The 11,598-nt window shown below is 45.4% G+C and overlaps 1 protein-coding gene across 1 annotated transcript in view; it reads left to right on the top strand.

The window, feature by feature from the left end:
• The first annotated feature begins 975 nt into the window (after positions 1 to 975).
• AMOT (angiomotin) overlaps positions 976 to 11,598 on the top strand; it is a 45,745-nt gene continuing 35,122 nt past the window's right edge. The window contains exons 1-2 of the mRNA XM_068962622.1: positions 976 to 1,847; positions 8,482 to 8,971. Of these exons, the coding sequence (XP_068818723.1) occupies positions 976 to 1,847; positions 8,482 to 8,971 (1,362 nt within the window). The remainder of the gene's footprint in view (positions 1,848 to 8,481; positions 8,972 to 11,598) is intronic.

Genomic DNA, 11,598 nt, shown 5'->3' with positions numbered 1-11,598 from the left:
CATGTCCATTCTCCAACACTATTTAAGATCCTTGGGGTGAAAGTTTTCACTACTAAAGCTTAGTATCAAATTGCAGGACTTAACATGACAGACAGATTCTGTCCAAAGATTTAATGAGCTTCTAATGAATTTGTGGATACTATACTACTGTCAGAGGCACACTTCAAATGAAAGAGGGCTTCCCCTTTAAACTCCTCGTACCCAACAACAACAACAACAAATGCTCAATGACTATTCCTGGATGGCTGAAAGAGAAACTTTGTCAATAACAGTTATCCCAAGCTCTTCTCTTATTAAGCCAAGGAGCATCCAAAATGGACAATACAAAAAAGGATTTAAAAAAAAAAATGTTTCAGGGTTTTATGAGATCAGAGAAAAAGATTTGCATCAAGCAGAGATCATTTCTATCTGGTACAACCAAGCTCTCTCATCACTTTTTATTTATCTTAGTTATCATTTGACATTTTGTAGCTCCCTCCACATGCTGAACTGTTTTACAGATCCTGCCTATGGGGTAATTTCCTGCCCCTGCTGCCACAACCTTAGGAGTTGAATTTTTCATTTCAATAGAATACAGAGAGATGAACTTGATAAGGGCCTAGGAAAATTGCACTCTCTGACAACCTCACTTGACTGCTTCAGGTTTCCCCAGTCCTTTTAGGAGTTAAGAGTGAATACTTAACCCAGGCTAAAAGTAAAAGAGGAAACAGAGGTCTCGTATGCCTCCAAGTTCCTCCTCATGTTAATGCTAGAGCCAAAAGTGGTCAACAAATTAACTGATTAATTCTCGATTCAGTTCTCTACTTGATCTCTGCAGAGAAATCCTCACCCCCCCAAATACTCATTTTCTTCCCCTTTAGAGGACTGATTTATCCATCAACTGGGTGTTAAGCTTCCTGTTTCCCCTTCCCAGGTCAAGGGCAGCCCAGGTGCCCAATTTCTCTCTCTCTTCACAAGGCACCACCAGCAATAGAGATGAGAAATTCTGATGAACAGCCAAGTGGAGGAACCACGGTGTTGCAGCGTCTGCTACAAGAGCAGCTTCGCTATGGCAATCCCAATGAGAATCGCAACCTGCTTGCCATACACCAGCAAGCCACAGGGAACGGCCCTCCTTTCCCCAGTGCCAGTGGGAACCCAGGCCCTCAGAATGATGTGCTGAGTCCCCAAGACCACCACCAACAGCTTGTGGCTCATGCTGCCCGACAGGAACCTCAGGGGCAAGAAATCCAGTCAGAAAACATCATCATGGAGAAACAGCTGTCTCCTCGGATGCAGAATAATGAAGAACTCCCGACCTATGAGGAAGCCAAGGTCCAATCCCAGTATTTTCGGGGCCAACAGCATGCCAGTGTCGGAGCTGCCTTCTATGTCACTGGAGTGACCAACCAGAAGATGAGGACTGAGGGACGCCCATCAGTTCAGCGGCTCAATCCTGGAAAGATGCACCAGGATGAAGGACTCAGAGATCTTAAGCAAGGACACGTTCGCTCCCTGAGTGAACGACTCATGCAGATGTCACTGGCTACCAGTGGAGTTAAGGCCCATCCGCCTGTTACCAGCGCTCCCCTCTCCCCACCACAACCCAATGACCTGTACAAGACTCCCACAAGTTCCAGTGATTTCTACAAGGCCCAAGGGCCACCTCCCAGCCAGCATAGCCTGAAGGGCATGGAACATCGAGGCCCCCCACCAGAGTATCCCTTCAAGGGCATGCCACCCCAATCTGTAGTGTGCAAGCCCCAAGAGCCAGGGCACTACTATAGTGAGCATCGTCTGAACCAGCCAGGGAGAACAGAGGGGCAACTGATGAGGTATCAGCATCCCCCTGAGTATGGAGCAGCCAGGTAAGACAGTTCCCTTTCTGTCATTCCCTGACCTCATCCCCAACCAGCTTCTGCTGTGTGTCGGGAACCTTAAGGGAAGTAATGGGCAGTCATTTGGTGTAACAAACTCTGCAATGCATGGCTGACCCTCGGATTAGTAAATGTCCTGCCAACCTGAACGTGTACCCTTCTTCAGACATCATTAGTCCTGTAATTGACATACCCTTGACTTTATAGGTGAGCATGGCCTCAACTGCCTAGTGGCTGAACAGGAGCACAAGTCTTGATTTCAGTAGCATTTCACTGTCCAGTCTCCTGGGAGATTGAAGGAAGAGGCAGTGTTCCTCTTCTTGTGTGTTATTAAGCCCTCCTTTGAGGGCAAGTAAATTATCTTGCACCTGAGTCTGGAATATCCTATCACTTTCATTTATTCTCTTCCGCAAAATTCTTTTCACTAATTTCTCCAAACAAATCTTTCTGCAGAATTACCATGATTCGCTCAGACACTAAACAAGCATCTGGATATTATTGTTGGGAGAACTCTGTATGTGCAGGTTCAGCATGTGACTAGCCTTGTACTTCCTTGCAGTTCACGAAGTCTGGGCTGCTTAATCTTTCTTCTGTAGTGAGTTTAGTAGTTGCTGGTGATGTTTTTAAACATCTAAGTTAGATTCACCTCATATTGTATAGAAGTTTTGGTCAAATGCTAAAATGCAGAAGAAAAAAAAATATTCCCATGGCTTCTGTACAACTTGCCATTAGTTCAGGAGGACTGTTCTGAATATTCATTAATCCCTAAATATAGTTCTGAATTATTCAGGGGCCTATTGACTTATTGCTGTATCAACTAGACCTTATGATTCCTTGATTCTGTTCATTGTTCCTACTGGGGCCATGTCTCCAGTCAGGAGTATTTCAGCATATGGGTTACAGAGGGAAGGTTTCAGGGTTGGACAAAAATGATGTCAGTTATATGTGGTATTCCTGCCTGATTACCATGGGTAATTATGGGTGGCTTTTTTCCATAGGCAGCCCCCAGACAAGGCCTATGATCTCTTTGATGTCTAACTTTTTGTCTCCTGTCCCCTCTTACTCATTTGGGAAAGAGTCTCTTGGCTTGAAGTATAGTGGGTGACTCAGGAGAGAAAGAAGGCAGTCAAGGGGTGGAGTAGGGTGAAGGTAAGAGAATGCACCTGGCATTTCCTGGTATTTTACTTTTTTCACCTTCAGGTCCTGTTTTTTAGCCAGAGGCAATTCACTTTGGGCTCCACCCCTAACTTTGCTAGTTTAGGATTTTTTTTTTCCTTAACTCAGGTTGATTTCCTAACCCTTTTCAACCTCTGCTGTGCAGCTTTCAAAGGGCAGGAGCCTAACTTCTGATAAGTGGCTTGGAACAGGAAATGGGGTAAGGGACAGGGCCCTTCTGGTTTAAATGAGCAAGAATCTGATTCCCATCTGCCCAGTGAAGGACCCGGGGAGTGGTTGGTCCATTGGACTGCTTAGCTTAGTGGAGACCCATGCAAGCCAGCAACATGTCAGTGAAGCTGGGGGATTTTGTTTTTCTCTTCTCATCAGCATGGAAGAGTCTGGGGGGACTCCCTCCTGTATGTGGATGGGATGTGTGTGTATTGCCTTGTGGGAGGGGAATGTGTTGGCTGGGGTGTGGAGCAGAATCCAAGACCCACTTAGCACATGGCCCGCCTTCCCAGGAAAGCTATTTTCAGAACTCATTCAGGAGTATTGTTTGCGATCTGAAATGACTCCCACAGTGTTTGAAGCTAGATGGAAAAGCCCTTTGATCTGCCTAAATAAATACTAAGGAGCCCAAAGAGGGTTTTTTTTTTTTTCCTCCATACTGATTAAACCGCCAGAGAAAGTTAGTTGCATATATTTAACCGGAAGAGATTTGTATTTTCTCCTCCCTCCTATGTTATCTATGGATCTCTTGCTCTGCTCCCCAAAGCAGTAGAGCCCACACTGATTATCTTCTCTTGAGCAGTATTTTAACACACAGGTTTGAGAAAATAGTTTTGTGTTTTTTTCTCTATGGGAGAGAAATGGTGGTTCCCCCCCCGCCCGCCATGGGAGAGAAATAGGGTGAGTGATATGCTCAATGAATGTGCCTGCATGCTCAGTTGTGTCCGACTCTTTGCAATTCCATGGACTGTAGCCCGCCAGACTCCTCTGTCCATGGAATTCTCCAGGCAAGAATACTGGGGGGTTGCCATTCCCTTCTCCAGAGGATCCCTCTTACCCAGGGATCGAACCTGCACCTCCTGCATTGCAGGCAGATTCCTTACCACTGAGTTACCTGGAAAGCCCATGCTCAATGAAAAGTCAAGCCTAAAACAGTCCTAATCAGAAGATGCTCTTTGTGAGTTTTGGGTCTGCAGCAGACAAACTGGCAATAAAATTTTTGCAGAGCCTGAGGTGAGGGTGTGGCACATGTTGACGAATGCCTGCCAAGGGGAGGACCTTGAATGGCTTTCCATAAGTGTACCATTTTAGGTGGAGGTACGTTTTTCCTCCTTTATTTCCTTTAAACCAACTAGCTAGACAGTTTGTGAGTACCTTTCCAAGTAACTGCTGCTAGTACCAAACAATTAGAAGACAAAATACTTAGTTCTTAATCCACAAATTACAGATCAAGATTCAGAGCAAGCTCTTTGAGCAAATTGTTGTCCAAAAAAACCTTTGTTGACCTTCAGAAGTGAAGTGAAGACGCTCAGTTGTGTCCGACTCTTGGCGACCCCATGGACTGTAGCCCACCAGGCTCCTCCATCCATGGGATTTTCCAGGCAAGAGTACTGGAGTGGGTTGCCATTTTCTTTTTCAGAGGTGCTGTGAAATGCTAGAGATTTGCTGTTAAGATGAACACAATGTTATAAACAGTCTTTTTTATTACTTCATTTTCTCTATGCCCTCCTCCCCACTTAAAAAATAAATATCCTGAATGCCCTGAACTCCAGATGGGAAACAAGGCCAGGCCATCTGAAGAATTAAAAGTTTGTTGAATCTTTGTCTAAGTGCTGAGCCTTTTCTGCAGCCGGGGTTTATGCATTTATCAACTGCTTTTAAAAATCAAATCCTTTCTGTTTGTAAAGCAGCCACCTCCTTTCAGTTGTTGACATCGTGCCCAGATCTGAGGTTTCTTGAAATCCTTGTTTAGTGGAATCTAAGGGTGACCTAACTCTGTAGCTTAGAGCAGAGTTGGTTGTGCAAGAGAAACAATCAGGAATTTGCAGCTCTCTCCAGGCTTCAGAGAGTGACCATCACAGAGCTTGGGAAAGGCAGTTTCTGTGGGGAGAATAAATTGGGTTCCAGGCTGTTGGCACCTGATCTGGTGAGAGGGTGTATGGGGAGCATGCATACGTGTAGGCTAGGACTGTCTTGCGTGCATTGGGGGCTGGGGTGGGGGGTTGGGGTGACATGTGTCTGGGAAGAGTAGGGGCTCCAGTCAGTGAGGGGGCAGGGTATAAGTTGCAGTGTCAGCTCGATTGCTTTCCGTTTGTGTCCTCACAAGCTGTCTCTGGGTGGGAATTTTCCCTGGCTTCGGGGAGATGCTGATTTTGGTCCCTGGCTTCTGTCCTGCATGTCTGTCAGGTCTCCTTTTCCACAGAGAACCGGAGGCCCAGGTTGTCTTAGGAAGCAGAAGGACAAAGGGAGGGAAGGGGCAGGGAGGCAGGTCAGGGCTTCCATGGGTTCGTGTGATTCTGTTGTCTGCACGTGCCTTGTTGTTCCTGGTTAATATGTCAGTAGAAGGAGCTGGGGAGAGTGTCACTCACCCAGCTGACACCCTTATTACCATTATTACAATTACTCTATCTTGAGTGTAGGTTTGCTTCCTCTGACATTTCCCCTAGCTCTCTCCCACACCCGTAGTTCCTCAGTCCCCTTCTCTCAGGGGGGAATTCACACAAGCATTAATACTGTCCTGCTTTTTCATGGTGGGCGGATGCTGAGATCCAGATGGAGTTCGTTGGCTGGAGGGCTTTCTCTTCTTTTACGACTGCCCAAGCCTTGCTTCGTGTTTGCAAACCTGCCAGGGTTGGACTGCCTCAGTTTTCCCAACATCACGGTGCACGGAAATCTGCTTCCTTTTCCAGCCTGGGAAATGTGAAGGGCAGCTGCCTCTTCTCCATTTATCTCTAGGCACAGCCCACAGTCGTGGTCATGGCCACTACCAACCTGGGCTTATCCAACTCTGGAGCCTCCTTCCAGGCACGTGTGGTCACCCCTTCCACAAGGCCCCTGCAAGGCTCTGTCCAGGGCATGGGGAGGCCTTTCGGTCTACAGGTGGGAGAGAGGTCAGTGGCTGGTCCGTTTGAGAGAGAGGTCTAGGTTGCTGGTAGGACCCAGGGGAGCTGAGGGGAGGAAGCCCAGTTCACAGCTGGGCGTTCAGTCTTTAAAAGAGAACACCTCCCAGGCCTTGGGTTTACACATCCTGGCAATGAGGATGAACGTTAATATTGTCATTTTCCCCTTAAAATTTGAGGACTGGATTAGAGAACATGAAATTTCAGCCCCTCTTTTCTGCCTGAGACGTAAGCCCTAACAGATCCCAGGATGCCATAGTTTAACTCGGGTTGGCCAAAAAGTTCATTCAGGCTTTTCTGCAAGATGTTTTGAAAAACTCAAATGAACTTTTTGGCCAACCCAATTTATAATAGCTCTTACTCAAAGTGGAAGGAGAGTACATAGTCCATTTAACCTCTGAGGAAACTAAAGATCCACAGTATGAAAAATGGAGACAGACTCCCCCCACATAAGTTTATAAACAGCTCCCATGCTTCTGATTGCATAAGTGCTTTGAACTCTCAGACATAAGGGTTATGTAGGGTAGCAACTTTCCAGTCGTCATCATGAAAACCATGTAAACTCTTCTGTCCACAAGTAGTTTGCCCACTTCAGTATTCAGCAATTATTTATAGTGACAGATATGTGAAATTGGAAAAATGTGGGTACACCAGAGGCACTGATGGGGCTGAGCAACAACCTTCAACTTGAGTAGGTTTGAGGGCTCTGGTGAACATCTGGGTTATTGGGTATGTGTGAGCAAGTGTTTGGAATGGTTTTGTAGTGGTAAAAATCCGTCATAGTGAGGATCTCTTGTAGTGATAGATAAATAAACAGTAATGATAACTGGAGTTATGTGTGGGAGGGAATGTGCTTTAGCATCAGGAATGCCAGTTAAAAGTTAATTGCTCCTGATGATTTGTCCCAGTTTCACCACAAATTTTATGCAATTTAGTGCAAAGATTAAGTGGATATCCCATAAGTAAAATCACTAACAGGGTCAACCATTCTCATTGGGAGGTAGATATGAGACTGTTTGTAATTCAACACTGAGAAAAGCCCAGTATTTTAGTAATTCTTTTGTGACCTCGGGAAGAAAATAGGCTCATGCAGATGAAGTAACTTGAGCAAGGTTACACAGCTAGTAAGCAGTAGGAAAGGTCTCCAAACTCTGTTGGGATCCAAATCCTGTGCTCTTAGCCATCTGTCTTCCCTGGATTGAGAAATAACAACTGTAGGACAGGCATCCACTAGATGTGGGAGTATGTTAGGTTAACTGGGCAGGGACAGGGAGGTGAACATTTTTTGTGTGTGTTTGGTGTATACTGACAGATATTCTTCCTGGTTGTAGCAATGGTGGAAATGATCAATTTGCATACACTGTTTCCATTAATGGCTCATAGTCCAGTATTAGGTACCAAAATGGAAAAGTCACATTAAACCATGTGCCAAAGTTCTCTTTCTGGAACTTTCTATAAGTAATAGATTGGGAATCTGAACATCACTACAAATCAGTGCACTTTATTTAATAGTAGTGGAAAGAACCTGAAAATGGCACTTAGCTTCTTCTACCCTGGCACTGCTTCTAACTCACTCTATAATATTTGGCAGAATACTTCTCCTCTCTGGACCTCAGTTTCCCCCTCTGTCCACTGACAGAGTTGGATTACATAATTTATTTAAGGCCTTTCCAGTCCTTACATTTTGTGATTCAGTACATCAAAATTGTATGATAGTGTTACTTATAATCCCTTCCAACTCTTGGAATTATTGCTGCTAAAAAGCATCATTCAGTTATTAACAACTGTCATCAACAATAATTATTTGGTGTCTCTAATATAGTAAGTACCTGTATATCCTCAGGTAGTTTTTTCTGACTATATGAATTATCCAAGAGAGTTGCAGATAACAAGATGAGGGGTGGATTTGATGACGGTTTGCTCTTTCCTTCTGGGCAAGTGGAACGAACTTTCTGTGACTCTTTCTGTGTGCAGGGCCATATACAGAATGCCAGAAAAAGCTTAGTTTAAAATCATGAGGTGACAATTACGTTGTCAAAGACGCATTTGAAATGCTTAGACTTGAGAAACAAGTGTATAAGGATGCATTACTTTGATTTTCACAAAGCAACCTTTGAGATCATCTGATCTGTCCTCCATAGGATCACACCTCTGTGGGTCAGGTATTGAGAGGAGGCCAGGTGTGGAAGGGACTGGAGAGGTCTTGGGAGAGACCTTGTAGTCCAACCCTGCCTGCTCCTCATTTTGCACCTGTTCTGGGGGCCCAGGAGCCTCCACATCTCCCTTTCTTGTGCCTTCAAGTGGGAGCTTAACCTGAGTACACCCTCCGTGTTTTCCAGGCCAACACAGGACATCTCATTGCCTTTGTCAGCCCGGAACTCTCAGCCTCACAGCCCTACTTCTTCCCTCACATCTGGGGGTTCCTTGCCCTTGCTGCAGTCTCCACCATCTACTAGATTGTCTCCTGCCCAACACCCCTTGGTCCCCAGCCAAGGAGACCACTCGGCTCACCTGCCTAGGCCACAGCAGCATTTCCTTCCTAACCAGGCTCACCAGGGGGATCATTACCGTCTCCCCCAGCCTGGCCTGAGTCAACAGCAGCCACAGTCACACCATCACCACCATCACCAGCAGCAGCAGCAGCCAGGAGAAGGCTATTCCGCTATGCCACGAGCTCAGCAGTCGTCTGCTTCATATCAGCCAATGCCAGCCGACCCTTTTGCCATTGTTTCCAGAGCCCAGCAGATGGTTGAGATTCTCTCAGATGAGAACCGGAACTTGCGGCAGGAGTTGGAAGGATGCTATGAGAAGGTGGCGAGACTGCAGAAGGTGAGACCTCCATATGGGGCTATTTGAGTCTTTTTGAAATCTTATTTGTTTAATATTGATATAAAAGTGTCCACTTGTGGGCCCCTGTATGACATATGGGCGGGTCTTCAGGATTCTTATATCTGAAGGTTAGATGGAGCAAACTTTAGAAAAACCTTCTGCCTCTCTAGAAGTAACATTTCACAGAAAGCCATAGCCCCCAAGAAAGCTTAACTGAGTGTTTGAGAATTACAAAAGGCAGGGAAACTGCTTCAGAAGGTCAACAACACTGGAGAGGGCTCTTTTGGAGAAGTACCTGCTAGCATAAAGACTTTTCCTTTTGATTACATTTTCCCAAATACAAAATACTGAATTTGAATCTTAACTATAAATCCATAGTTCCCAGAAAAATCTCATCATTGAAGTTAGATCCTGACCTGCCTTGTTCTGGAAAGGGCCTAGAGTACTTTTCCAAGTGGTAGTTTTCATTGTAACTTTTTCAATGCCCTTTACTTTCCCCCCTTCTTGTGTTGGTCCTTCCCTCAGCTCAAATGAAACATCTGCTCTCCTCTGGTGTGTGTGGGGGGCAGGAGGGGTTTAGCACACCACAGATGGGTGACATGTGACAGCCCGAGGCTAAGGAAGTAGCAAAAGGAGTGTATGTCCCAAGTTCACATTCTTCCCTGGGCCCCTCCTGAGTCTTTTGCAGCTGGGACTTTAGGTCTTGAGTGCCCTAAACTAGGAACCTTAGCTTTTAGCTTCCTGTGGCTGGTGGTGAATAGGGTTCTGCCTTTGGCAGCCTCTTTGCAACTTCTGTCATTGTGGAGCTCCTTTGGTTTGATCTCCCAGACAATGCAGACTGCTCAGGGATGTGAGGATGAAGGTGGAGGAGGGAAGGGAGGTTGCCTGGTATTGTTCAGTAACTCTGTCCTCAGGAGACACCCAACAGTGGAAATTTCAGGGGCCTGAATGAAGCTAACACTGTGTAAACACCAGATCTGAGTCCTAAAGGAGAGGAGGGCTTATTATCAGCTAAGTATTTTTATGGAACAAAAAAATGCCTTTACCGCAGCCTAATGTTCCCAAGTCTGGATGGATGGGGGTTGTTGAGTGAGAAATGTTTCTTACTGGCTTTGCCCCCAATTTAAAATTTTCCCTCTTCTCTCATACCTGCCCCTGTCTCATCACATTGGTACTCACACACTATAAGCAGACTGGTCCAGTTCGGCTGATTAGGTTTAACAGTTGACAGTGCTCCCTAAACTCTTATTTGTGGTGGCCCTGGCCCCATCTTTGATGTAGTAAATAAAGGGTGAACCCAGATCTTCTACAGACTCTCTTTTCTAGAGGATAGTGAATTTTTTTTTGTAAATGAGGGGGAAGATGGGTGGCAGGGAGGTGGAGCAGAACAGAGTCTGGGTTGTTTTGTTCTCCAATATGGGGAAAGATGCCTCAACGAAGTGCAATTGGGACAGCTGGAGTGCTGGGAGAAGTGAAAGCTGACCCAACGCTGCAGTGGGTTAGAGGCACAGGTGGGTTAGAAGAGGACAAATGAGGGGAATAAGGTAGATGTCAGCTGGTGCTGGGAAAAATAAGAAGGCCTGAGGCTCATGAGGGGAAGAAGTAGATAGAATCAACCTGGAAACCCACCACCATCCTCTCTCTCCCCTCACCTCCCACCACAGACCAAACCGATGGATATGCCCTTCTGTGTCTCCTTTTCCTGTTGACAGATGTACAACTTGCCCTTTTAGTGGGGGCAGTATCTACAAATGGTATTGGGAAAGGATTGGTACAATGTCTTGAAATAGTACTCTGAACAACTTGAGTAAAGGGGCTGCCTTCCATGAGGATGCGGAATAAAAGGAACCCTTATACACTGCCAGTAGGAAGGGAAGGTAAATTGATGTAGCCACTATGGAAAACAGTATGGAGGTTTCCCAAAAAACTAAAAATAGAACTATCATATGACTCAGCAGTTCCATTCCTGGATGTGTATCTGAAAAAACAAAACAAAACACTAATTCAAGAAGATGCATGCACCCCAGTGTTCATAACAGCATTGTGTACGATAGCCAAGATATGGAAGCAACCTAAGTGTCCATCAACAGATAAATGAATAAAGAAGATGGAATACTGCTCAGGCATAAAGAGAATGAAATTCTGCCATTTGCAACAACATGGATGGACCTGGAGGGTATTATGATAAGTGAAATAAGTCAGAAAAAAAAATACTGAATGAAATCACTTATATGAGGAATCAAAAAATTACATCAAACTAGTGAATATAACAAAAAAGAAGCAGACTCAGAGATACAGAGAACAAACTAGTGATAACCAGTGGGGAGAGGGAAAGAGGGAGGAGCAACATAGGGGGAGGGGAGTAAGAGGCACAAACTATTAGGTATAAAATAAGCTATAAGGATATATTACACAACGCCAGCTTCCCTGCTAGCTCAGCTTGTAAATAATCCAACTGCAATGCAGTAGACCCCGTTCAATTCCTGGGTTGGGAAGATCACTGGAGAAGGGTTAGGCTACCCACTGTAGTATTCTTGGGCTTCCCTGATGGCTCAGATGGTTAATAATCCACCTGCAGTGTGGGAGATCTGGGTTCGATCCCTGGGTTGGGAAGATTCCCTGGAGGA

Source organism: Capricornis sumatraensis, chromosome X (assembly GCF_032405125.1).
Source record: "Capricornis sumatraensis isolate serow.1 chromosome X, serow.2, whole genome shotgun sequence".
Classification (NCBI taxonomy): domain Eukaryota; kingdom Metazoa; phylum Chordata; class Mammalia; order Artiodactyla; family Bovidae; genus Capricornis; species Capricornis sumatraensis.
Note: the sequence above shows the minus strand (reverse complement) of the source record. Positions and strands in the feature narration are given on the sequence as shown.